This window comes from Megalopta genalis, chromosome 8 (genome assembly GCF_051020955.1).
Source record: "Megalopta genalis isolate 19385.01 chromosome 8, iyMegGena1_principal, whole genome shotgun sequence".
NCBI classification, from domain to species: Eukaryota; Metazoa; Arthropoda; class Insecta; order Hymenoptera; family Halictidae; genus Megalopta; species Megalopta genalis.
The window spans coordinates 21,797,218-21,823,330 of NC_135020.1; the positions used below are offsets into that span (position 1 = coordinate 21,797,218).

The 26,113-nt window shown below is 37.3% G+C and overlaps 2 protein-coding genes and 2 long non-coding RNA genes across 4 annotated transcripts in view; 1 reads left to right on the forward strand and 3 right to left on the reverse strand.

The window, feature by feature from the left end:
• LOC117225575 (leptin receptor gene-related protein) overlaps window positions 1-26,113 on the reverse strand; it is an 89,121-nt gene that overhangs the window by 16,865 nt on the left and 46,143 nt on the right. The window lies entirely within an intron of this gene.
• LOC117225708 (uncharacterized) lies at window positions 57-6,499 on the forward strand. Its single transcript, XM_033479422.2, has 2 exons — window positions 57-402; window positions 4,499-6,499. Exon 2 carries the CDS (start codon window positions 4,513-4,515, stop codon window positions 5,152-5,154), a length of 642 nt encoding a protein of 213 aa, XP_033335313.2. The 5' UTR covers window positions 57-402; window positions 4,499-4,512; the 3' UTR covers window positions 5,155-6,499.
• Window positions 395-823, reverse strand: LOC143259970 (uncharacterized). The gene is made up of 2 exons (XR_013034027.1): window positions 737-823; window positions 395-595 (listed from the first exon to the last, which is right to left on the reverse strand). It is a non-coding gene; the product is annotated as an uncharacterized LOC143259970 (long non-coding RNA).
• LOC143259971 (uncharacterized) lies at window positions 7,692-8,568 on the reverse strand. Its single transcript, XR_013034028.1, has 3 exons — window positions 8,457-8,568; window positions 8,115-8,184; window positions 7,692-8,028 (listed from the first exon to the last, which is right to left on the reverse strand). It is a non-coding gene; the product is annotated as an uncharacterized LOC143259971 (long non-coding RNA).

Consider the following 26,113-nt stretch of genomic DNA (forward strand, 5'->3'; position numbering starts at 1 on the left):
CAAAGTAACCCTCAGCATTAGGGCAAAGATTCTGTTGAACATTTATTTATAAAATTAAAATTTGTGATATACAGTTATATACTAAATTGATTGATCAGTACATTGATAATTATATCCGTTAAATTATGATAGTGCTATTATTTATTAAATAAATAAAGCATCTCCGATCGATAATTGTCAGAACATTAGTCTCTACGGTAATCACGACATCTCTTAATTTACTTTTGTACTGGATTCATGTGTACATATTATGATTTGAATGACCCTTACGACGGGACATTGGTGCGTTGTATGTGTGTTTGCGTGTCTAACGGCCAAATTGTACGGTTCCCGTATGCTTGCCCTTGTACAGAACCGACACTCGAAGTGTGAACACGTGCCTAATAAGAAAATATTATATAAGTAAGTAAAGTATATTTTTCACAACGCGCAGATAAATTATTTGACCAACCCTCCAACAATAATTTTTTAGAAATTGGAATTTGAATAAATAAGTCACTCATTTGAAATTTGATAATTGTTTAGAGCAACGTCCTGCTCACCAATTGTTTTGCGCCTTTGCTATATCGTATATTTCGATGTATGGATCGAGAATCTGAAAGGAAAAATTATCGCTTTCTTTTCGTTTTCGAGATATAAATATTTATATATATAGATAGATAAATAACGGTAGCCACTTCCAATTTCGATGATTTTTTAATATGTTGTAGAATTCGATATTTTGAACAACTTTTACCTGCACATGTAACTACCGCACGGCTTTAGTTTTCGAGATATAGTAACTGGCACGATGCCGCACTATATAGCTTCGGGCAGCAAACGACTTTCCACTCGGCGAAATAAGGAAATCTAACCCGAACCTAAGCCTATCTCGAAAGCTAAGGCCGAGCGGCAGTTATATGTATAGGTTAAAATTGTTCGAAATATCGAATTCTACAACAAATTAAAAAAATCATCGAAATCGGAAGTATTGGATTTATTTATCTACATATCCCTTATTTATCTACATATAAACAGTTATATCCTGAAAACGAGGAGAGAACGACAATTTCTCGTTTCCGATTCTTGATCCACACATTAAACAATACAATATAGCAAAGGCGCAAAAGAATTGGTGAGGAGGACGTAATTCTAAACAATTACATGATTTCTATAAATATTAATATTTTCGTTAATGATAATGTAAAATGTCTCAAAAATGATAAAATCAATTGGTTAATGACAAACTCGGGGTAAACTGATTGTGTGCGTAAACGAAATTTGTAGTGACTTTAAGGTTAAGTCTACCTAACCTAAAACTTCTACATTTCTTAACCAAAGTTTGTTAACCTCAATAGATGTAACTGCCTAAAAGCGTTGTTTTTATATGTAAACTGATGAATGTGTTAAACAGTTCAATATTGTGTGATGAAAATCGGGCGAAATAACGAAGGACATTCGTATGTCTTTTTATACGTTCATAATTTTTTGCAGACTGTCCGTCTTTCTCTTGCTCGTAGAATTTTCTAGCATACACGCCCTCATTCTTCCATCGAATCCTACAATATGATTCATTGATCTTTTTAATTTATCTTTTATCATTATTATTATCATTATTATCATTATTATCATTATTATCATTATTATCATTATTATCATTATTATCATTATTATCATTATTATCATTATTATCATTATTATCATTATTATCATTATTATCATTATTATCATTATTATCATTATTATCATTATTATCATTATTATCATTATTATCATTATTATCATTATTATCATTATTATCATTATTATCATTATTATCATTATTATCATTATTATCATTATTATCATTATTATCATTATTATCATTATTATCATTATTATCATTATTATCATTATTATCATTATTATCATTATTATCATTATTATCATTATTATTATTATTATAATTATCTTTTATTATTATTTATTATTCTTCTTTTATCTTTTTAACTTTATATCCAGTTTTCGTTCTAAGGGCTCATTGCCTCATAGTAGTGATCGAATCGATACCAAATCGATACGTATCGATACTAGACCACAAATTCTGATACGGAATCGAATAATATCAAAAATGTAGGTGTCAGAAGTATCGATATCTGTTTGATAGTTTACAAATGTATCGATACTGGTTTGAGACAATATATCAGAATTTCAATATCCGTTTTATATCTTTCGAAACGTTCGTCTTTCGTAATTCTTTCTTCGCTTCCTTCTTTTGTTTTTTATATTCTCCATTCAAGAATTTTTTTTAAATTTTTAGACAAGGTAAAACGTATTTGGGGTCGACTTACTGCATTAATTGTCTGAAATCCTTATCTTCAACTATCGAAAACGGCTAAAATCTGTTATGATTAAATTTAAAATAAATTCATCAATTCGATACTTCTTGCAGTCATCGTCGGTATAAGGCACATAAACGTGATCACTACTAATTGTACTATTTTCCCTGACGTTGTTAAAAATACTATGTACTTTTAAAGATTTCAATCTTTTGTGACATATATTGCAATGTACACCATTGTCAGCAACATTGGTATAGTAATATAATATATAATTTTTTAAATATATAATTATATATGTATATATATATATTATATATGTATAATATATAATTTTTTAAATATATAATTATATATGTATATATATATATATATATATTTAAAAAATTATATATTATATTACTATACCAATGTTGCTGACAATGGTGTACATTGCAATATATGTCACAAAAGATTGAAATCTATATATATATATATTTGTTTGTTTGTTGTTATCGCTGACTGCTGACTGCTGACTGCTGCTAGGCTTTTCTGTAGAATACTGATGAAGTAACTGAATGCAGTTTTGTCTTGTTGTAACGTTACAAGTCTTTTGTTTTGTCGTATGATTGAAACATTGAAAATCGAATGTCTATGACAATGTCTAATTATTTACATGGATCGTTTGTAAAATAGAAGATAGAACGCGAAATCGTTCCAGTCACCACTGACGAGCATGAAAAATGAAAATGATTACACTAGTTTAATATTATTGATGTGTTATTATTTTAATAACTTCTAATATGAAATAAATTATAGATGTCTCAATGACATGTCAAATAGATATTGAACATCTCGAAAGATGTGAAAAACAGGTATTGACGGCCGCACGCGATTCCCGGAAGACAATAAAAAATAGTCCGTTGTGTGTGTGACTCGGTAAGAAAAATCGCGGAGCTACAATGCACTACTCTAGTTACGCGACTGTCGGACCGTGTCATGTGGCCTTCGAATTGCCTTCGAATCGTGGCAAAAAATTAGAAATAAAAAAGTCACGTCATCGTTTTTATCCTAACATTACTATGTGTTCATATTAACGCTAGAAGTACCGAGCCAGTCAAAATAAATAACCGGTTACTGATTTTTTTCTGTAACAATTCCTGCTATCATAAAAATGTTTCTACGAACATTTTTTACATAAACTCTTTTATTAAACCGTATATTGTAATAGCAGCCGTGCGGAAGTTTAAATACATCCAATCTTGTTATTGTTGTGAACCAATGCAGATTAGTTGCATTTAGGGCTCGGTAGTTCCAGTGTTAATGTTCGCCGATATGCTGGTCGCTGCTTCTTTTTGCCTACTGCCCCGAATTTCTCTAAAAACGAGCCGCTAGGCTCGAAGAATCGCGACTTAGCACGTATTCTCAGATCTGCCGGTTTCAATTCCAACCTCCTGACATTTCCGGGAGAAATTACTGTACTTCAGTTTTAATTTTTAGATCGCTAAATATAGCTTGATTACAGGTACCTTACAATGTAACTGTTCCGTCAAATTTTCCATGGATGTCGCAGTTGGATGACCCGTTGACAGAATGACAGCGTATTAACCCTTTGCAGTCGAAGCTATTTGAATTCGAAATCCAAAACATGATTTCTGATCTACAGTAGTTCTATTTTATATAATTTATTGCGATTCATGCGTATGAAATTGAGCCTATTGGCAAGTACAATGCAATTTTAATAGTTTTTTTTTAAGTATAAAAGAGTCTGATGCTCTTAGAATGATTTTGAAAAATAGTATACCAATTTGTAGTGGCGCCTCAGAGTCGCCATTCGAGCGCAAAGGGTTAACGCATTGACTGCCGCGGGATAATTTTAATAGCAATTTCAAACGTGGTTAATTTTATTAAGATTCGCAAGTGGTAAAAACGTTAAAAAAGTAATCGATGTCGTATACAATTTTGCTTCGCAATTTTTATCGAATCGAATAAAATATACTTCGACTTCGTGAAATAATTGAGGTTTTTAACGCGGTCAAAGGGTTAACGAACAATCATGACAGACGAATCTGGCGAATATTTTTGGACATTCAGTCGAAATATGTTCACCTTCGTTGCAAGCGTAGCATTGCAATGTTCCCGAAACTTCTTTGCCCTGTGCGAATTTTCTTCGGCTTTCTTTTTTTCTTATTTTTTCATTTATTTTCTTTGATCTTTTTCAGCTACCTCTGGCAAGATGGTTACATTTGAGGCACCTGTACAAAAAGAAGCCGATTGTTTCATGAAAATTGATAACAGCATAGCGGTCTTACATATGGCTGCTAACTGTGGCAATTTGCAGATAGTTAAATTCTTGGTAAGGCGTAAACGGGTCGATATTGAAGGTAGAAACGATAATGGTATGACCGTTTTACACACGGCTGCTATCTGCGGTAACTTCGAGGTAGTTAAGTTTCTGATCATTGAACGAGGGGCCAATTATCATGCTGTAGACAATAACGGCATGACGGTACTGCACGCGGCTGTTACTTCCGGTAATTTGGAACTGATTAAATTTCTGGTGAACGATAAACTAGTCGATGTTAATGCCAAAGATTATAACGGCATGTCTATTTTGCACGCGGCCGCTAACACCCATCAGTGGGGGATAATCCAATATTTGTTAAACGAAAAGGAAGCCAATGTGAATGCCCAAGACAATAATGGCAAAGCGATTTTGCACACGGCAGCTGCTTGCGGTAACTTGGAGATGGTCAAATATTTGATAAAAGATAAAGGAGCCAATTTTCAACTCAAAGACAATAATGGTAAAACAGCTTTGCACTCGGCTGCCGCCTTTGGTAAGGTGGAGGTAGTTAAATTCCTCTTAGATTCATAAGAGGCCGATTTTGGTGCTAAAGACGATAAAGGCGTAACAGTTTTACACACGACCGATAACTGAGCGATAGCTGAAATTCTGATGAATGATAATAAGGCCGATTTTAATGTCAAAGACAATACTGGCTCGACGGTTTTACACACGACTGCTACATTTGATAACTTGGATTCGTTTAAATCTTTGGTCGACGGAAAAGCGGTCGATTTGAATTCTAGAGACAATAAATAGCATAACAGTTTTGCACATGCCCCAGCACCCTCTGGTAACTTGGAAATGATACAATTTCTGACAAACGAGAAAAAGGCCAATTTTAATACTACAGACAATGACGGCACTACAGTTTTTCACATGGCTACTGCAATCCATGGTAACTGGGATGTGATTTTTCTGATAAATGAAAATAAGGCCCGATTTTAATGCTACAGACAATACTGGTACGACAGTTTTGCACATAGCTGCTGACTCTGGTAATTTGGAGATTGTTTAAATTCTGATACAAATGGAACAATGGCCGATTTTAATTTTAAAGACAATAAGGGCAGAACAGTTTTACACATGGCTACTTTCTCCCGTAACTTGGAGATGATAGAATTTCTGATCAATGAAAAACTGGCCGATTTTAGTGCTAAGGACAATAATGACAGAACAGTTTTACACTTGGCTGATGTACGTGGTTGCCGTCACATGTTTGAATCCCTGCAAAATAGAGAAACTGTTGCCCCTGGAAAATACTTTAGCATCATTAACTAGTGAAAAGTTCTAAAGTGGCAAAGTGATATGCACTAAGACGATGCGAATCTTTTTAACAAGGCTGTGATTATAAGGAACCCGATATTTAGTTGTATTGTTTTAAGCGATATGTTATGTACAGAATGTACTCTTTTAGGATAATCATCATTTATAAGATATTTTCAAAAATCCGGGAAAGAAGTATTTCGTATAGAAATTAAGCATTCCATCAGTGATCTCTTGACTTTCCTAAAATTGACTTCACAGTGTCGTAGCTGAGAGGCATCTTTCAATTTATACTATATCATTACCTTTAATGACTTTCAATTCAGAAACTCGGGCACGTTCAACAGAAACGATATTATAGTTGTATCGTTTTCGTTAATCAAACCCACATTCCTGAATTCAAAGTGATGTAAAGTCCAACATACGTGGTGTTATTCGACTAAAGCCAGGCTTGTGCTTTAATTCGTTTAGGAAAAACATAACTTGATTTGTATTCGGAACACTAGCTTCACAGATTATTGGAATCAAAATGATGATTTATCTTAATAAATTAATCCTGTATTTGGCTTCAGAAATTTTAATTTTGAAATAAATCTGAAATTGCATGCTATTTCGTTAGATTGAATTTTCGTTTTACTTCGGCACACGGGGAACGACCCTCTAAAATATTCATTACTTATAGTCCAACAATCTGCAGTGTGTTCAGTAACCCTGACGCTGGAAACCGGGTACATACTCGGGTGCTCGGTTACTATAATTCCTTCAATTATTCTTTATAATCTTCTGAAAACATCGCACAATCTTTCTGAATGCAGTAACATCGATTTTTAAATCTTTTAAATATCATTTTTATATATCAAAGCTTTAAGATTACTATCGTTTGTGTTCGTCAACATAACAACGAAATTAGGTCGCTCAAATATTTCGAAGAACGAGAATTGCAGGAGAAAACGCAGGAGAATCCCACGATACACAATTGACATTAATGTCAAGGAACACATGGCGGTATCCTTATTTTAAATTTTTAGTTATACAAGTAGAGACACGAAAAATAGAACACTTGAATTTCTCTGTTCGCATAAAGGAACGTTTTGAAAATGGTCTCTTGGTTTTGATACGTGCTATCAATAGTTTTTAAATGTTATCTGTAAAATTATATACTGGTGGTTGCTTTTTGCCTGGCTGCGCTCCCTTTAATCGTATTTTTTACTTACAATTTTTATACACACGTACAATGCCGCCCGACTGTTTATATGTAATAGACCAATGGATCTATAGAACGTAAGTATGATTTTACATATTTGTAGTTTATAAATGGAGTTAACAAATTTCCCCGCTACTACATATAATTTCTTATGATAAGCTTTATACAATAAACATCTCGTTTTAATACGGAAGATACTATTTTCTGGTACGAAAATGTTACGAAAGCCATATAAACAATTGCGGCGTCGTAATTGTAATATCGTCGTATATGTATTTGTATGCAGACATTCGCACATATTATATTACACAAATTAAATAAATTAAATATTACAATTAAATATATTACTCAAATTAAATTAATTAAATATTACAATTAAATGTATTACACAAACTAAATTAATTAAATATTACAATTAAATATATTACACAAACTAAACTAATTAAATATTACAATTAAATATATTACACAAATTAAATTAATTAAATATTACAATTAAATATATTACACAAATTAAATTAATTAAATATTACAATTAAATATATTACACAAATTAAATTAATTAAATATTACAATTAAATATATTACACAAACTAAACTAATTAAATATTACAATTAAATATATTACACAAATTAAATTAATTAAATATTACAATTAAATATATTACACAAATTAAATTAATTAAATATTACAATTAAATATATTACACAAATTAAATTAATTAAATATTACAATTAAATATATTATACGAATTAAATTTTAATTAAATATTACAATTAAATATATTACACAAATTAAATAAATTAAATATTACAATTAAATATATTACACAAATTAAATTAATTAAATATTAATTACACAAATTAAAATATATCGTCGAAAGCCTTGGACTTCTCTTAATCAGAAAAACATTACCAGTTCATTGAAACTGTTCCTAAAAAAAGGCTGTCATGTGTAACGATCATTTTATTGCTATCAACGAGCAATGGTAAAACGCTTACAATAACATGAGTTACTTACTCGATTATGGTTGGTGGTTCCCAGCTTAGGACTCCCAGCTTCGAAGGTAAAATTGTCATACACGTACAGCCTACATCCATTTATTAACCAAAAAACCAATTTTATTAATAAATAAAATTTATTGTCACGAATCGATTGGAGATATTTTTTCCGATGAAATTAAGCTCAAACGTCGCATATATTGCATAATAACTAGAGATCTCTATTTTACGCGTATCTCATTTTCACGTGTACAAGTGCAATTAATATATACACGTGTTTTGATCCGTGTGATCTGTAACACATGTATCGAAATCCGTGTATTTCAATGCACGTATCTACGTGAAATTTCGGTATACATACATACGTGTGTTGGATTCCGGGTTGCCGAAACGAGTACGACACGTTTGCAGAAAATCTCGAGGTTTATTCGACTACGTGTCGTATAAACTTGTCGCAGGCTGACAAACGTCCGCATAAATTACATCTGAAAGCACGCGAATCATTTTATGTCTCCGGGTTTGATGAATATGGTAGGTTGTACGTATTTAATTATTGCATATGATATTTGATTTCCGCTCGCAAGAATCATCATAGTAGAACGTACGTATAACTGAAGAGAATTAAAAGCACTTGGAGAAACGTAAACGAATTGTGTAAAGGTGTTAATAGAATGTAAACAAAAATTAATGAAACTCCTATACAAAAAAACTGAATATACATACACTGTGTGCTCTTTCGAAAACTTTAAATCTAAATGTATTTCTAAAACGACATATATTTTACGCACGAGTTGTTTACATTTTCGAAACATGAGAACTACGATTTTTTGTGTAGCATCAAAGCCACACAAGTGAAAACATTTTTCATTTTATTAAATATCCTTGTAAAATAAAATCCGATTATGAAGTGTTGCAAACAATAGTTTATTCTTTTTTTCGCAGAGAATAAAAAGCTGTAGATACGAATATAGATTTACATTTAAAGAAAGAAAGTTACCCTCCATAATAGCCTTCCAAATGATCAAAAACAAAAAAAAAACGATAAATAGAAGACAGTAGAGCCTTTCTTATCTGAACGTTTATTTTTGTAATATCCTGATGCTACAATATTCTATTATCTAAAAATTTCATTCAAGTTCTCTACTAAAATAATACAAATAATACTCAAAATAAAACAGTGATTAAATAATAGAACGTTTGGATACCAGAATATTATAAAAATAAATGATCGGATAAGGGAATTCTTACTGTAGTTGTATTTTCTCCTTAAAATCGAGTAACTTTTGTACATATTATATTATATATATTTCCCAAAATTTTTGGTGTTATTTTCGATCTAAAATTGTTCTATTTATAACATATTTCCTAACTTATACATATTTCTTATTTGTTTTCGATTTAAAATTTTAAAATGAATATCCTGTATATGTTTTCTATAATAAATAATATTACAGTGTACAATATAACGATGTCTCTATATCGCTATTGAAAGATGGTTTTACAAAATGAAAGACACAAATATAAATATTAAATTTAAAATGTTTTGAACTGTTATTCGCTGAAGCCTAGAAAGAATGCTAACACTGTAAAGTTTATTTTATTAACGTTGTAAATACACATCTACGAGAAAAATTGTATAAAACTATTGTTAAATATGTACCGTCACTAATTATATAATTAGTAGAAATAATTGCTCAACTATCCTCAAAAATAATTATATGTACTTTATATCGTATTTCTCTGTTACATGTTTCAGAAATTGTACTCATAATATTCAGCACTCGTAGTAGAAATGAAATATACAGGATATTTGCTTCTTGCTAATGTGCTCATTTTTCGTGAACTATCGGTAATGCTGATCGCGACACAAAATGGTAAAGTGGCTGTATGCAATAGTGTTCGGTACCATTGCCAATTGCTGGTAATGCAGTGTTCTACATATCCCACAGTCGATATTTTGGTTATATCGGCTCACAATAAGACAGTTTTTTTTTATCTGCAGGTGATAAGGTAAGAAACTGACAAAAAATCTTCGAGTGTCCCTTTTGATACAGTAAAACCGCAGTAATTCACATATTAGAATCTATTACAAGAAATTGAATATTTGATATATCGCATTTCAACTATGGTTTATATTATAGAGAAATTTATTTATCGAGAAATTTTTGAACATGAGGATTCACAAATTACAGTTAAACGTTCACATTCTATCATATGATAATTTAGAATAGAAAAAGACGACGACGATGTGTTAGGTCTAACGGTAAGTTCTGTCTGTTTGTGAAGTGAAAGAAAATAATAAAGTTTTCATACTTTGTGTAATATTTAATGTACAATATAGTTTCCGTCGTTACTTGTAACTTCTTGTCAGCGCGATAGTAATTTGCAAATCCCATTTTTGAAAAATATATGTCTCGAATGAACTTGAAATGACATTATCAGACAGAACTTTCCAGTAGATCTAATATGATAATATATGAAGGCATATAATATCTTAGTGACTAAGGCATAATGATTTCTTATTAGCCATTGGACAGTTGGCACATCTACATATTATCCTGTCTTCTTGTTAGTATTTTAGACACTTTTATGTGTTTTTCTATTTTATACTAATATGAAGTGTACTATTAATTGTAGACAATATTCTTTCATTAACAACCGCAAAACATTGATCGCCATTCATGCACTGGTATGAATAAAACAAATATAAATAAAACAAGTAATCAATGCTTGTTCAAACCCAGTTAGCTTATGCTTGTTAATTATTAATAGTTATGCTTGTTAAACCCCTCTCAGCATTGGATTGAGTTAATTAGATGTAAGATCTATTCTATAATATCTATTCTACATTTAATAAAAGGTTCTGACATTAATGATAATCCAGGTTCTGCTGCACTTGTATCTTCATATCTCCAGAAAATTAATCCTTTGTGCTCATCGTCGTCTTTGTCGACATAATATTCATGCGACGGCTGACGTCTACTTAGCCGGGCGCGTGTGAGAATTAATTCGTTTTTCTCAGTATCTTTAGCGCGACCACTCCATTTCACGCTCTCGAATGGCTAACACAATTAGCCCGGGTTAAATAAAAAGCCGACCGTGCTAAAGTTACATTAAGTGTCTTCTGAAAAGTGCAGGCATAATAACATAATTAATTTCATAAAAAATGCAACGTCCTTTATTTCCGCGTTCTTACTGTACGAATGAACGTACGTATTATGTACCTCGGCGCACACACACCATTATCGCTAGCAGCATCCGCGAGACCCTGAATTATGCAACGGAATGAAATCTGTTAAAAAATAAATGGCTCAAAATGGACAATGTCGCAATGTAAGTTTCGTACGTAAGCGAACGTGGCTACTGGTCTGTTATGCAAATGATATCTGAAATAGACCGACGCGGCGCGGTGCGGCGCAGCGACGAACCAAAACGTTCCCTAGCCGGTATAGTAATTTTCGTGCGCTTTCTGCATTTACATGAATTAGGATGAATCATGGATTTAACCTTTTAGGCACGATGCGCCACTATAGTGGCTTGCTCTAGTAGCTCACTCGCTCATCGTTCGAATCAAATAATCGTCTTCATATCCATTGTTTCACACTTCTTTTGTCTTCGCATCGATTTACAACAGTCTACAGGGGGTCCCAAAAATGTCTCGCAATCCGGAAATGGCGGGTTCCTCGGATCATTCGAAGCAACTTCTTCCTTTACGAAAATTTTCTCCGAGGCACCGTTAACGAGTTATTAACGAAAAACAGTGCGCCAATAAGAATCGAGTACGGCTGACGCGAGGCGGCCCAGCCAGCCAGCGCGCGAAGCCCAGTTCCGCTCATTGGCTCGGTCGCCTCGCGCCAGCCGAGCTCGCCTCTCATTGGCCACTGTTTTTCGTTAATAACTCGTTAACGGTGCCTCGGAGAACATTTTTGTACAGGAAAAAGTTGCTTCGAATGACCCGAGGAACCCGCTACTTTCTGATTGCGAGACATTTTTTGGACACTCTGTATATACAGTATCAGACTCTGTACAGTACATATCAGACTCTGCCGTCCAGAGAAATAGCCTCGCGCAGAATTCAGCCGTACCTAAAAGGTTAAGTTAGCCAGCGTAAAGAAATTGAGAGAGAGACAGAAATCAAGAAAGTGCACGAGAGAGAGAAATTGAGAGAGAGAGGGAGAGAGAGAGAGAGAAAAATCGCGCGAGGGAGAGAGAGCGGGAAATCGCGCGCGAGAGAGAGAGAGAGAGAGAGAGAGAGAGAGAGAAATTGAGAGAGAAAGAAATCAAGAGACTGCACGAGAGAGAGAAATTGAGAGAGTGGGAGAGAGAGAGAGACAAATTTAGAGAATGAAATCGAGAGAGAGGGAGAGCGAGAAATCGAGAGAGAACAATTGATAGAGAGAGAGAGAGAGAGAGAGAGAGAGAGAGAGAGAAATTGAGAGATAGTGAAATCGAGAGAGAGAGAGAGAGAAATTGAAAGAGAGTGAAATCGAGAGAGAGAGAGAGAGAGAGAGAGAAATTGAAAAAGAGTGAAATCGAGAGAGAGAGAGAAATCGAGAGAGAGCGAGAGAGAGAGAGAGAGAAACCGAGAGAGAAAGAAATTGAAAGAGAGTGAAATCGAGAGAGAGAGAGAGAGAGAGAGAGAGAAATTGAAAGAGAGTGAAATCGAGAGAGAGTGCGAGAGAGAGAGCAAGAGAGAGCGAGAGAGAGAGAGAGAGAGAGTAGGTATACACTAAAATTGCAGCTAATGACATAAAATATTCCAATATGATTAGCAGGTGTACGCGGAATATACACAGCCCGCTATCAATCAGTGGCGGTAATCAAATGCAGATTTCATTCCGCGAGCGTTTAATCACCGCCTCTTGTCTGCCTTATTTATTCTTCGGGTTTCTTCTCGCAAATTTGCCTTCGAGCCCAACGCCCGCGGAATTTTATACCCCTAATAACGCAAATATTGACGTACCGCGGAGGGAGACACGGCCACGGTCTGCTTTATTTCGTGCTGCTCGTGCGAAACGAATATTATCCGTGGATTTAGTACGTACAGTCGTGGTCGGAATTACTCCACAGTACTGCGATTTGTAATTCGCTTGATAAAAAGGGTCGTCGGAATTATTATTTTATACCGTTACTACTATCACGGTATATGGCGAATCTCGCAATTGAACCTTTACAAGATGATGCACTTGAAATTGACAGAGCGTCGTTTAAATGCTTAACGTGCGATCGGTCGTATTTTCTTCATCCGAAAAGTAAACGTCAATTATACCGTAGGCGTAAAAATTTGCGAGAAACTCATTTTATTCGTGAAACAGAATGAAGATTTTATTGTAATTTACCGGATTCTCCGTATTTTATTGTGACTTACGTTCGTATACGTGATATCTTTATGTGTCGACCTTCTTTTTCTTTTTGCTCTCGCATGATATGGACCGTTTATTTTGAAAGTGGTGTAAATCCATCTTTTTTTTAAACTGAGATATCACATAATTTGTGATTAATTCAGTGTAACCTTTTTATTTACAACTAGTTAATATTTAATATCTTAAAAATGCCTAATGCTTTGTTCAATTTAAAATTGGCCAATAGAGGAAATTGCGTAGCGATTGATCATGAAAGTAGAGTAAGTCCAATTTCCATAGCATACACAAATAGATAACGGGGTCATGTAAAAAGAATTTCTCGTAGAAAACAATGTAGAACAAATAATAAATTTATTTCACACGAAATGAAACGAAGGAATTTCGTTTCAATAAAAAAATCTACGAAATGCAATTCAAAAACGAGTACGAAAGCATAATTAATTTATATTTTTGAATATAACAAAACATTTTTAGGGATATTTTTTCTATACTTCTTGTTGAGAGTCACAGCAAGGAGTTTAGCTTCTACACTAGTATTTGCAAGTTGAGCGGAATCTTATATATTCGAAAAAGTCGTGAGAGTGGGGTGTAGGTAGCATTTCGATTTCTAATGGGTATGGTGTTGGTGTGCTGGTGTGCATTTTATTATATGTTGTACTCTATAGAAATAAGAAGTTCTATAGAGGAAGAAGCGTTCCTCGGGTCAAAATGGTAGATCTACCCGATCGGTCGGCTACCGACTAGCTTGGAAATGGGTAGATCTATCCGATCGGTCGGCTAAGTGTGAAATGTGTGTCGCTAAATGAACTGTAATTCACTTGTATAGTACATAACAATAAACTTAACGACTCGATAATGGTGGCAAACAATGTAACGAAAATAACAATAAAGATACTATCACGGTAGCAAATGCACAAAGTACTTGTAAATATCTCTAACAGAGCTCGAATAACAAGGTACGTGTTGACTCTCACGCGGTTCGTAACGAAGGCCTGCCACTCGCCATGTGAGCACATCACCCAAAGACTCCCGTTCTCTCCAAGACAAAGAGGTTGGTCGTAATTGAGTAATGTGTTCACTCAGAGAGACCCTGTCCCTCCGAGAGAATCACACTGTCGCCGGCCGAAACTCGCCTCGATTGTAAAGCCGCGCCGAAATCGGCGACGAACCTATTTGATTGTCCACCGGTCCGCGTGGCCAATCCCGAACGATTGTACAATACTTTATTCGTAATTCTGTACTTGTTCCGTCCTGGACGGATCAACACCGAACAACCTGTCGGTTTTCCATATAGTAGTTTTGTTTCTTTTAACTCTGGTAATCAGGCCTTGCTTAACTGTACGGTCCCGAAAGGACACATGCCGCCGTCCCCATAGACCACCAGCGGCCAAGGGTCCGCATCCCTTGCGCCGCACGTGCGACCACTCGAGATGCTCTCGATCTCGGGTTTCGCGAAATCGGTCGCCCCCTTGAGCCATCGGGACCGTCGCCAGGCCAAGGGCCATAAATCCACGGCGGGCCATTCGGGCCCACGTCGTCATGCTGCTTCGGGGTAACGTCTCGCTCCGGGAGTCTCGACCGTTTTCGGCATTTTTTGGGAGTTCCCCAACATTGACTTGAGGGTGGGCTTGCGTCCTCCGCCGAAGAGGGGATCTAACGAGAAGATTCTCCTCCCTCAAGTCAATCAGCGAATGGGGATGACGTTTCCCCCAAACGGGGCCTTAGCGAGGCATTCCGCGAGGCGATAAAAGGACGATACTCCGAAGCAGCAAGAGAGACAAACGAAAGACAGACCAGAGACAAGATAGAGACACGATAGAGACAAAAAAGAAAGGGACACGAATTAAGACGCGACTTCACAACCATTCGAGCGAGCTATCGATAAACGGCTATCGACCAAATATTGTTAAACCGACCAACTCCCAACCACGGATCCGTTGAAATAGTCGCCCAATGTTGAATCGGCCGGCGACGAGTGCGGGATAAAACATTGTTCAATAAATTTCGTTATTGTTGAACCGAACGAGTTGTTCATATCCTCGGCACGAGAATCTACATTAACACGTTCCGTGCCGAGCTTTTTTTACTCGAATCTTCACACTTTGATATTTTACTAAAACTTGATGTATTACGTGCAATTATTAATTCTCGTACACATAACAACGAAACAAAAACTTATCAACGCCCATTCTTGCGGTGGAAATTGATTCTTCGGTTCTAAATTTCTTGTAAACAATTTGTTCAGTTCACTAAGTAAACATGCAAGCGTGTACCATCGATGGTACACGTGGCACGGAACGTGTTAACTATTTCTAAATCTAGTGGTAAAGTTCCAAGCAGGACGAAGATAACGAAATCTAACAATAAACACCGATTGTGTCGCCTCTCACTCGCTATTCGTCCTGCCGCGCGGAACGCCGTGGCGACCGAGAGTCGCCTCTCGCCCGCTAAGGGTTAAATGTGTACTGATTTAGCCGCGGTGCTTTCGGTCTGATTATTAGCATATAACGTGTGTTATAATTCGAGAGCGGGCACAGTAGGTGGTCGAACGATTGACAGAGAGCCGACCGTTCAAAATAAACTGGCCGATGAACGGCCTTTGGGAAGGCTGGCCGAACGGGGGTAAAGACACAAAAGAGGAGATACGGTTACGTGAACATTGGCACTCGAAGAGTGTCGCACCGGAATATCGATTTCCGATAGAATGGCCGGGTATATATTCGCTGGCGTTAATTCCAAATATCGCCGATAGCCGGTTGTAAGATTGGAAATTCCGTTCTGTACATATACTTCAAGGGCAAGCACGCCTAATACACGCCGTGTTACGCTACCACTCGACTACCACCACCGCCACCACAAATCCCCGCGATCCGTATAATCCTGCGGAATCGGCCGATACGGTCCCGCTACTGTGTAAACCACCGATTGGATTCTGGATTATCATCGTTTCGCAATATCTATCTTCCCGTCTTTTACCGTAACGTCTTTCCGCTGAGCCGTAACCGCGACATGGAACGCTGCGGCGCCCCGGGTCGGTTAATTGGAAACGTCTGCACTTTTCTTGCCGCGCGATTGTGATCGCAATATTTCCACTTTCGCGAAGTTGCAGACAATAACAAGAATTAGCTCGAATCTCGACTACGACGTGACCGAGACGTATAGCTGTTGGATATTGGAAAAAATAGTATTTTTACCCTTTTGCGCTACGATTTCTTTCACAGCTACGTCGATTAGCACTTTATCGTCCTGAATAATTTCCTTGATAAAGCGGAACTGTATATACGCGATGTTTCAAGTGGAATTAAGTTGAAACGAAGTCGCTGGTTGCTTCTATGTACACTTTAATAATATTACAGTCTGTACAGCTATGGTGTTAGCGATGCGTTATTTGTGCTTTCGATGTGCGTTCTATCTGCGTTCTCAGAGTTCTATACGTTCTGGGAGTTCTACGAGTTCTACCTACGTTCTAGGTGCCTTCCCTCTTGTCACCTCGGTTTTCTGTTGATTGGTGGATGGTGGGTTTTGGTGGAGGAAATGAAGCGTTTTTGACTGGAGATGGGTGTGTCGGAAGGAACTTGAAATGAGGAGTGGGAAACTGTTCGAAAGTTCGGGTTTGTAATTTCTTCGTTTGTCAAATATGGAATTTATGAGTCTGTCGCACGTGTTGTCCGTTCGTCGGCTCGAAGAGTACTTTCGTTCGGATGCGTTTTTTCTGTCGCAGGTATACTGCTTAATTGCTCAAGGGATGGCCAGGGACGTTCGACCTTCGGTGTTGCCGTCGCAACAGGAACGATATTTGTTTCTTGTACGTCTTCATTTCATTTCATTCCTAAATTGTGATAACAAAAAGGTCAAACGTTGCTTTGATTTCAAATAAATCAATAACATCGTTACAGTTATGTTTTATTTTTCTATTTATAAGTAGTAGCTTATTTACGAAATCTTGATCTCGCATCTCTGACTCGTTGCAATGAGTTCACGAAGCAGTGCGCTGTATTTTGTAATTGCATTTCACTTTATTTTATGACGATTATTATTGTAAAAGCGTGCCTGTAAAATAAAAATTTGTTACTTCAGTTAGGAACGATCAACCTCTTGTCTTATGACTTTTACGCAGCTACGATAATTAGAACATCTCCGATCTTCATAATTTCCTAAAAGAAAAAGATGTCTGCATTTACTTTGATGCTTAAAATTTGATAACAAGATAATCACATTTTAATTACACTTAAAAGAAAGCGGAGTCTGTTTGAAGTATGCATTAATAGTCTGATTCGATATTAAACATCAAGAGGTTAAATAGAAATTGATTTATACTCTCAATAATTTAAAAAAATTGTACATGATGCAACAGTATTCTTAAATTCGTCTGTTCTATTCACTGTGTTACATTTCACCTACACGTCTTTCTCACAAATGCATACGATTCGAGATCGACTTATCATCATTTTTCTTGTTCATTATAATTAACGGAAACACATCTGTCTGTTGCATTATTTTCTCAATTAAAAATTACTTGCACAATTTTTATATTATTGTATACCCTGTCGTTAATTAAATATTTTTTACTTTTTTACTTTTTAGAGAAAGCATAATAATCGATTAAGAAATAATGTAGTTATCTTTTTCGTTTCTGACTAATTTATTAGTAAATTTATTCTACTTTAAGATAACTCCTTCAACTCAAACAACTACTTCAATTCAAATTTAATATATTGCAATAAGTTTTTCATAGAAATTCGTTTTTTTTTATGGTCAATTAAGAAATAAATGTTACTTCCTAATGGGGTATTTCATTCTCCGATGAAATAGAACACAATTTTATTAATAAAGTTTGTTTATTAATTTCGGATTAACAGAAATACGTACACAAAAATATATATATATTTTTATATATATATATATATATATATATATATATATATATATATATATATTTATGTATTTTTGAAAGAAAAATATATACTATCTTTGGCACAAACATTAATGTAGTGAAATGAAAATAATAATCTAATATTATGATAATTTGGGAACAACTTTACTCAAACCTAATAGAAATAACATTTTGAACGGAAAAAAATTAGATATCGTCAAACAACTCGTCAGAATCACAGTTCGAACAAATATACGATACAGCATTTACTTTCTTTATACACTTGGTATTCTTCCCAGGGCTGTGATTTAGAACATGCATCGCAACACAACAGGAATTATTTGTACATTTGGGATGGGATAAGTTGTTACGGTAACAATATGCCCCGAGTTGCGGGAACAACTATCCCCAATCGACATATACAGGGTGCCCCAAAAATGTCTCTCAATCTGAAAGTGGCGGGTTCCTCATCTAATTTGAAGCAACTTCTTTCTTTACAAAAATTTTCTCCGAGGCACCGTTAACGAGTTATTAACAACAAACAGTGACCAATAAGAATCGAGTACGGCTGACGCGAGGCGGCCCAGCCAACCAGAGCGCGAAGCCCAGTTCCGCTCATCGCCTCTCATTGGTCACTGTTTTTCGTTAATAACTCGTTAACGGTGCCTCGGAGAAAATTTTTGTAAAGGAAGAAGTTGCTTTAAATGACATGAGGAACCCGCCACTTTCGGATTGAGAGACATTTTTGGGACACCCTGTATGTGGCAATGTATAACAATATTTTGTTTATGTGTATATTCAAATGTTTTAATAAATGCAATTACAACATGTTATTAAATGTTATTTGATTCATAACAACATAACACTAGACGATACCGATATTAAATAATTGAATTAGACAAAAATATAGTGACTGCGATGTATTTACTCACCTGATATGCGACTACAATCTTGTCTCAAGTTACACAATTCGCTGTCGCGGACGCTACTAAAATGGTTAACGGCGTGGCGTGATCGTTCCACGCTTTCAAAACAACTGAAAGCACGACGCAATTTCTTTTCATTTGAAATATGTTTCCATCGGAACTACTTACCCCCGAAACTTCTAACCCCGCTCTCCCCTACTGTGTTTCGCCCGTCCCATGATTCAGGATAAATCTAATACTGTGCACAGCACTTTTTGTTATCGAGGAAAACGGTTATTTTCTTTCTTTTCGCGTCTTTGTTTACCATTTTTCGCGCTCCATAAATATCTGGCAAGTACGTATGTACACTGTTTTATCTGACCTTTTGCCCTAATACGCTCTTAGTAATTTTACATTGACTATCGATCGTACCAGATAGGATAGCGACCGTTATTTGCCACTCGTTGGTTGCATTTGCATCGGCGTCCGATGATATTTGCCGTGCTCCAATCAGTTTTTGTTTGTCTTTTATTCGAGTTCGAATCAGAAGTCGATACACCCGCGATTCTGTTACTAGAGAATGGTAAACGGGGCATTTGTTAGCAATGATTTGGCAGATTTAGAATTACCAGATTCCAGACGGGTAGTGTCGATGTAACTACGGTAATTTCTCTTGGAAAGGTTCGTAGTCGGAATCGAACACGCAGATCTGAGAATACTAAGTCGCGATGAAACATGATTTTACGAACCTTGCGGCTCGGTTTTATAGAAATTCGAGGCACTCGGCGAAGTAGGTAACGGCCAACATGCCGGTACGCATTAACATGAATACATAGTAATGCTAGAATAAAAACGATGACTTAACTTTATTATTAGTATTTTTTTGCCACTATTCGCGAAGGCAATTCGGAGGTCACGTGCCACTATTCGAAGGCAATTCGGAGGCCACGTGCCACTCTTCGAAGGCAATTCGGAGGCCACGTGCCACTATTCGAAGGCAATTCGGAGGCCACGTGCCACTATTCAAAGACAATTCGGAGGCCACGTGCCACTATTCGAAGGCAATTCGGAAGCCATGTGCCATTATTCGAAGGCAATTCGGAGGCCACGTGCCACTATTCGAAGGCAATTCGGAGGCCACGTGCCACTATTCGAAAGCAGTTCGGAGGTCACGTGCCACGGTTCGAAGGCAATTCGGTGGCCACGTGCCACTATTCGAAGGCAATTCGGAGGCCACGTGCCACTATTCGAAGGCAATTCGGAGGTCACGTGCCACGATTCGAAGGCAATTCGGAGGCCACGTGTCACTATTCGAAGGCAATTCGGAAGCCATGTGCCATTATTCGAAGGCAATTCGGAGGCCACGTGCCACTATTCGGAGGCCACGTGCCACTATTCGAAGGCAATTCGGAGGCCACGTGCCACTATTCGAAGGCAATTCGGAGGCCACGTGCCACTATTCGAAAGCAATTCGGAGGTCACGTGCCACTATTCGAAGGCAATTCGGAGGCCACGTGCCACTATTCGAAGGCAATTCGGAGGTCACGTGCCACGATTCGAAGGCAATTCGGAGGCCACGTTTCACTATTCGAAGGCAATTCGGAAGCCATGTGCCATTATTCGAAGGCAATTCGGAGGCCACGTGCCACTATTCGGAGGCCACGTGCCACTATTCGAAGGCAATTCGGAGGCCACGTGCCACTATTCGAAGGCAATTCGGAGGCCACGTGCCACTATTCGAAGGCAATTCGGAGGCCACGTGTTCAGTATTCGAAGGCAATTCGGAGGCCACATGCCACGATTCGACAGAGATTGGTCACGTACCTTGTAGCTTCGCCGTTTTTCTTACCCGACTCACACTCAAACAGACCATTTTGTGTTGTCCTTCGGGAATTCACGTTGCGTGCCGCATCACACGCTTGACCAACGCCGTCGACTCCTAGCATCGACATAACAATGAATTACATAGACGTAGGGCTACCACAGAGAAATTCGCAGCGACCCGAAATAAGGATAGTCAACTTTGACTATATCATTATATCCGAATTTATTAGATTACGCTACAGGTTATGTCCAACATTTTGAAATTATTTTCTAGATTTCATTGAAAGGATAATTCGATATACAGAGCATTTCTCTGACTGTAATCGAAAATATGTTTAAAATAGTGGAACATGAAACAATTCCTACAAGACAATGAAAAATGTGAGCATGTTAGATCTTCGTTATTTATAAACGATCATGAGTTTTCTGCACAGTATCACTAAAAGTAACAACGATATTAAAGCGAACAAGACAAATAAAATATTGTTTATCCATAGTGTCCATTTCTTCGACTTTATTGTTACCATTAACATTAGATTTACGGAGCACAAAAAACCGTTGTTTTATATTAGTTTATAGAAATAACAATAAGACATTTATTCTAATTTTTAACAAGTGTTATTGTAACATTTGCCGTAAGTAACATATAAACTGAATAAATAACTCGTAAATGTATCTTTACGATATGAATAATCGTAAATTAAAAAACTAGTGACCCGCCATTTTGACGGGTTCCGTCAAAAGGACGAAATTTAACTTATTAAAAACTGGAGAAGCCACTAGATCCATACAGCAACAACAGAAAGCGGACGTTAACCAAGATGCTTAATGGTTTTTTAGCCACCGATGCCAACGGGAACGCGACGTCCTCCGCGGCTCACTTTTATTTGCAACGTATAAAACGTAAGCACCCGAAAAGTTCCATTAAGAGGTTGAAAATGTACGGCGTTGAATCCTCTTTGCTTGAAAACTGAGTGGCCGCTGCTGAACCTTCTCCGAGTGGCTTGAAGCATGCTTCCGACAAAGAGCAGTTTCACCTTTCGATTCGTCTACCGACGACGATCTGTAGCCCGAGTTCCACGTTTTTCCGCGGGCCGGCCGTCGTTTTCGATTAATATTTTATTTATCCGACCCCGGCCGGAATCGCATTAACTGGAAACAACGGGGCCCAGCCGCGGGGCCGAAACTTTGCTCTGGTTATTCATCGAAAAGCCGGCTAACGCCGCGTCGCGCTTCTTTTAAACGCTCGTTTTCGATTCACCGGCGCGCAACGAAACAGCCCAGAGCCGGGCTCTGAAACTTTCATTCGAAGTTATAATTGCCATTATAAAATTTGGCAAGCGCAGATTGCTTGTCCGCCGCTTTGCCACTCGGAGCGTGTGCACGTGTCGATTCGTGCGTGGAAACAATGGCGAGCCGCGCGCGGTCTCCGCTTTTCCGACCGAGCTTTTAGCGCGAAAGCACCGACCGTCCGGCCAACCCTCGGGAAATAAACTACTTTGCTGGATGCTCGTTGATGGAGACAATGGAATGGACGGTGACCTCGATGGATGGGACCGAATACCGAGAGGGGGCGTGTGGGGGGGGGGGGGGAGGTCGATAAATGTCTACACAGAAGGCGAAAGTTTGCTTCGGAAGAGTTTCCAGCTGAGCGCAATATTGACCGAAGTTTTTCTGATATCCACGAAGACCGAACCTGTCCTCAACAGGTCCTTCCGCTACATTTTTCATCATCGCATTTTGCTCCTTTACGGTATACAGTGATTTCTCCCTAATTCGTGCTCAAATTTCGCATAAAAATGGACAATTTGGAAAGAGGAGATACGACTGTTCGAGCCTTGCGTCTCGTTTTCATAGTTGTTGACAATCGGTACTTATAAAAACGAGCTGCAAGGCTCGAATAATCGTATCTTCTCTTCTCGAATTGCCCATTTTCGTGCGTCAATTAGGGAGAATTTACTGTAATCCTGTGCGCACAGAGCAAAGTACAGTAATGTCTCTCTAATCGACGCTCAGATTGTCCACAAAAATGGACAATTCAATTTAGGAAGAGGAGATACGATTATTCGATCCTTGCGTCTCGTTTTCATAGTTGTTGACAATCGGTAATTATAAAAACGAGCTGCAAGGCTCGAATAATCGTATCTTCTCTTCCCGAACTGCCCATTTTCATGCGTCAATTAGGGAGAATTTACTGTAATCCTGTGCGCACAGAGCAAAGTACAGTAATGTCTCTCTAATCGACGCTCAGATTGTCCACAAAAATGGACAATTCAATTTAGGAAGAGGAGATACGATTATTCGATCCTTGCGGTACATTTTTATAGTTATGAATTGTCAACAACTATAAAAACGAGCTGTAAGGCTCGAATAATCGTATCTCCTTTTCCCAAATTGTCCATTTATGTGCGCGATCTGAGCGCCAGTTAGGGAGACTTGTTGTAAACAAGTGGAAAAGCATTTCAAAATAAAGACGATCAGGCGACGAAATCGCACGAAAAACAAAACCAAGATAAAAACGGCTGTTAAATACGAGACGAATAATCGACTGGAGGGCGTAGCAATTAGCTCGAAGTATTCGTTCGACTTCTACGATTGCGCAGAGAAGAGAATAAAAAAAGAAAAAGAGAGCGGAAGGAAATTGAACCGATGAATACTGCTTCGACCGCTGACGGAACAACAGTCTGCTCGTTTTCGAGCCGGATTGGAATCCATTCGCCCGATTGCTGGGGAATAAAGTTACGCGAAAAGAATACCCGTCCCCTTTTATTCGTTTTCTAATACCCCTAAGTAATTAACGGGTCAGGATATCGGTAATTTCGTCGCCGGTGCCATGATGGGTACAGTTTGTCGGCAAGGTCTGATTGAAACGTTCCTTCTTTTTCGACGACCTATTCGGAGTCTCCAAAGGCGGCAAGAATACGAGGAAAAATGTGCAGGTTAATATTTTCATAATAATTCTGCGGGAAATAAATCGACAGAGTATGTTCAGTACAGCTTACTCATTAGTAGACTGCGGATCTTTATTACTTATTTTGATATATCATATTATAAAAATTGGAATTAAAGTATACATTATCTTTGTCTTCTTAAAGATTACTCGTTCTAAGGCAAAGATAAAAATGCTGTTAGACCTAGTTAATTTGTACGTTTTCTTGTATTTTAAATGTCTGCACATGTTATAAATGCGTAAAGATCCGTATTAAAATACTGTAAATATTTGTGTGCCGATTATTGGTACAGCTATGGAATAAGGGGTTAATTTCACTCTGCATGTAATTCTCATGTAAATATATGTAGAGTCAGAGTTTTAATGGAATATTAATGCAACGTTTAAGTGAAGGAAATATGTAACAACTCAGTTATCACGAACTTTTAACACATAACACTTAACTAAACGCAGTTAATAGGCCGTGCAAACTTTCGTCGTTATTTCCCCGTTTTAGCCGTTAACGAATTTCACCGTATCGCTTTTATCGCGGTCGTTCAACGGTCGTTCAGAGCGATCGTTTTTCACTTGCTAAAAATCAGTGAAGCATCAATCCTGTGAAAAACCCTCATCCCACATACAGGGTGTCCCATAATTACGATAACACTCGGAATAGGGTGGCTCTTGAGGTCATTTGAAGTAATTTTTTCCTTAGCGAAAATGCGATCCGCGCTTTTGTTTACGAGTTATTAACGAAAAACAGTGACCAATGAGAGGCGAGCTCGGCGCCAGGCGGTGCCTAAGTCCAGTTCCGCTCATTGGCTCGGTCGTGTCGCGCCAGCTGACCTCGCCTCTTATTGGTCACTGTTTTTCGTTATTATAATATTTATAATTATAATTATATAACTCGCAAACGAAGTCGCGGATTGCATTTCCGCTAAGAAAAAAATTACTTACTACTTACTATATTATTTGACTAAAAGTACAGTTCGAAATATTGCTTTGCCGTGTTCGTAACAAGAACAGTATGAACAGAAAGAAAAGATGTGCCAATAATACTTAAGCAATGAACAGTTTTTTACATCGAGAAAACTTTATTAAGTTCGGGACTGGGTTTCGTTTTCTATGCATGCACAAGAGCATCAATCACGAGAGAATCGGAAATCGTAAATTTTCTCTCAACGATCAAGTGAAAACACGTTCTTTGTGCATATATCGTGCTTTAACCTCTCGAGTACGAAGCACCACTATAGTGGCTTTCGCGGATGTCATCTTATTTACAACGCGCCACTATAGTGGCTCACTCTATTGTCTCATTCGCACGCCGTTTCAACTAAACGATCGTTTTCATTTGTCCTGCTTCAGACTTTTACTTACAACAGTGTCAATAATATACACACAGAATATATAGTCTTTGTTTTTGATACGCCAGTGTCAGTGTTTTGATTGCAGTGCTGTATTGTTTACGTGCAATTCGCGTCAAACTTTGCCGTGCAGAGTAGCAGTCCGCGCAAAATTCAGCTGTGCCAAGAGGTTAACACGTTAAATACCACGGGGGTCACCGGTGACCGGCACTTAACTTGGCTGCGACGCCATGGGGGCCACCGGTGACCGGCGCGCCTAAATTGGTAGATATACATATATATATATATAATTGAAAACAAATGTCAATATCTAAAATTTTGTATTATTACCATCGTCAATTCAAACAGTGACCTCTGTCGCAATTAACATGTCAAACATGGTTATACACTGTAACTTATCTATTGTAGATAATATTTCAACATTATATGTATCACATAAAAGAAAATTCATCGTGGCGCCGCGGACAATTTCTGTAAAACTGGCGTGGCATTCAACGTGTTAAGGAGTTAAAAGGTGTTCTCTCAACGAAATTGATACTTCCCCCGAGTTCTTCTATGAACGTACAAAGTTTATGAAAAATCGGAATTTTCGTGGTGTCGAAGGTCGTTCGTAAGCCGAGAGTGGACGAGTCCTCGAATAATTTGTCAAAGTTTAAAGATTGCCAAGCTTATCGAGCGCAGCCTTCGTGACAAATAGTCCAAGAACTACGTATGACGGTAATGGCCAACAGGTGCAGCCCTCCATTCACGGAGACAATGC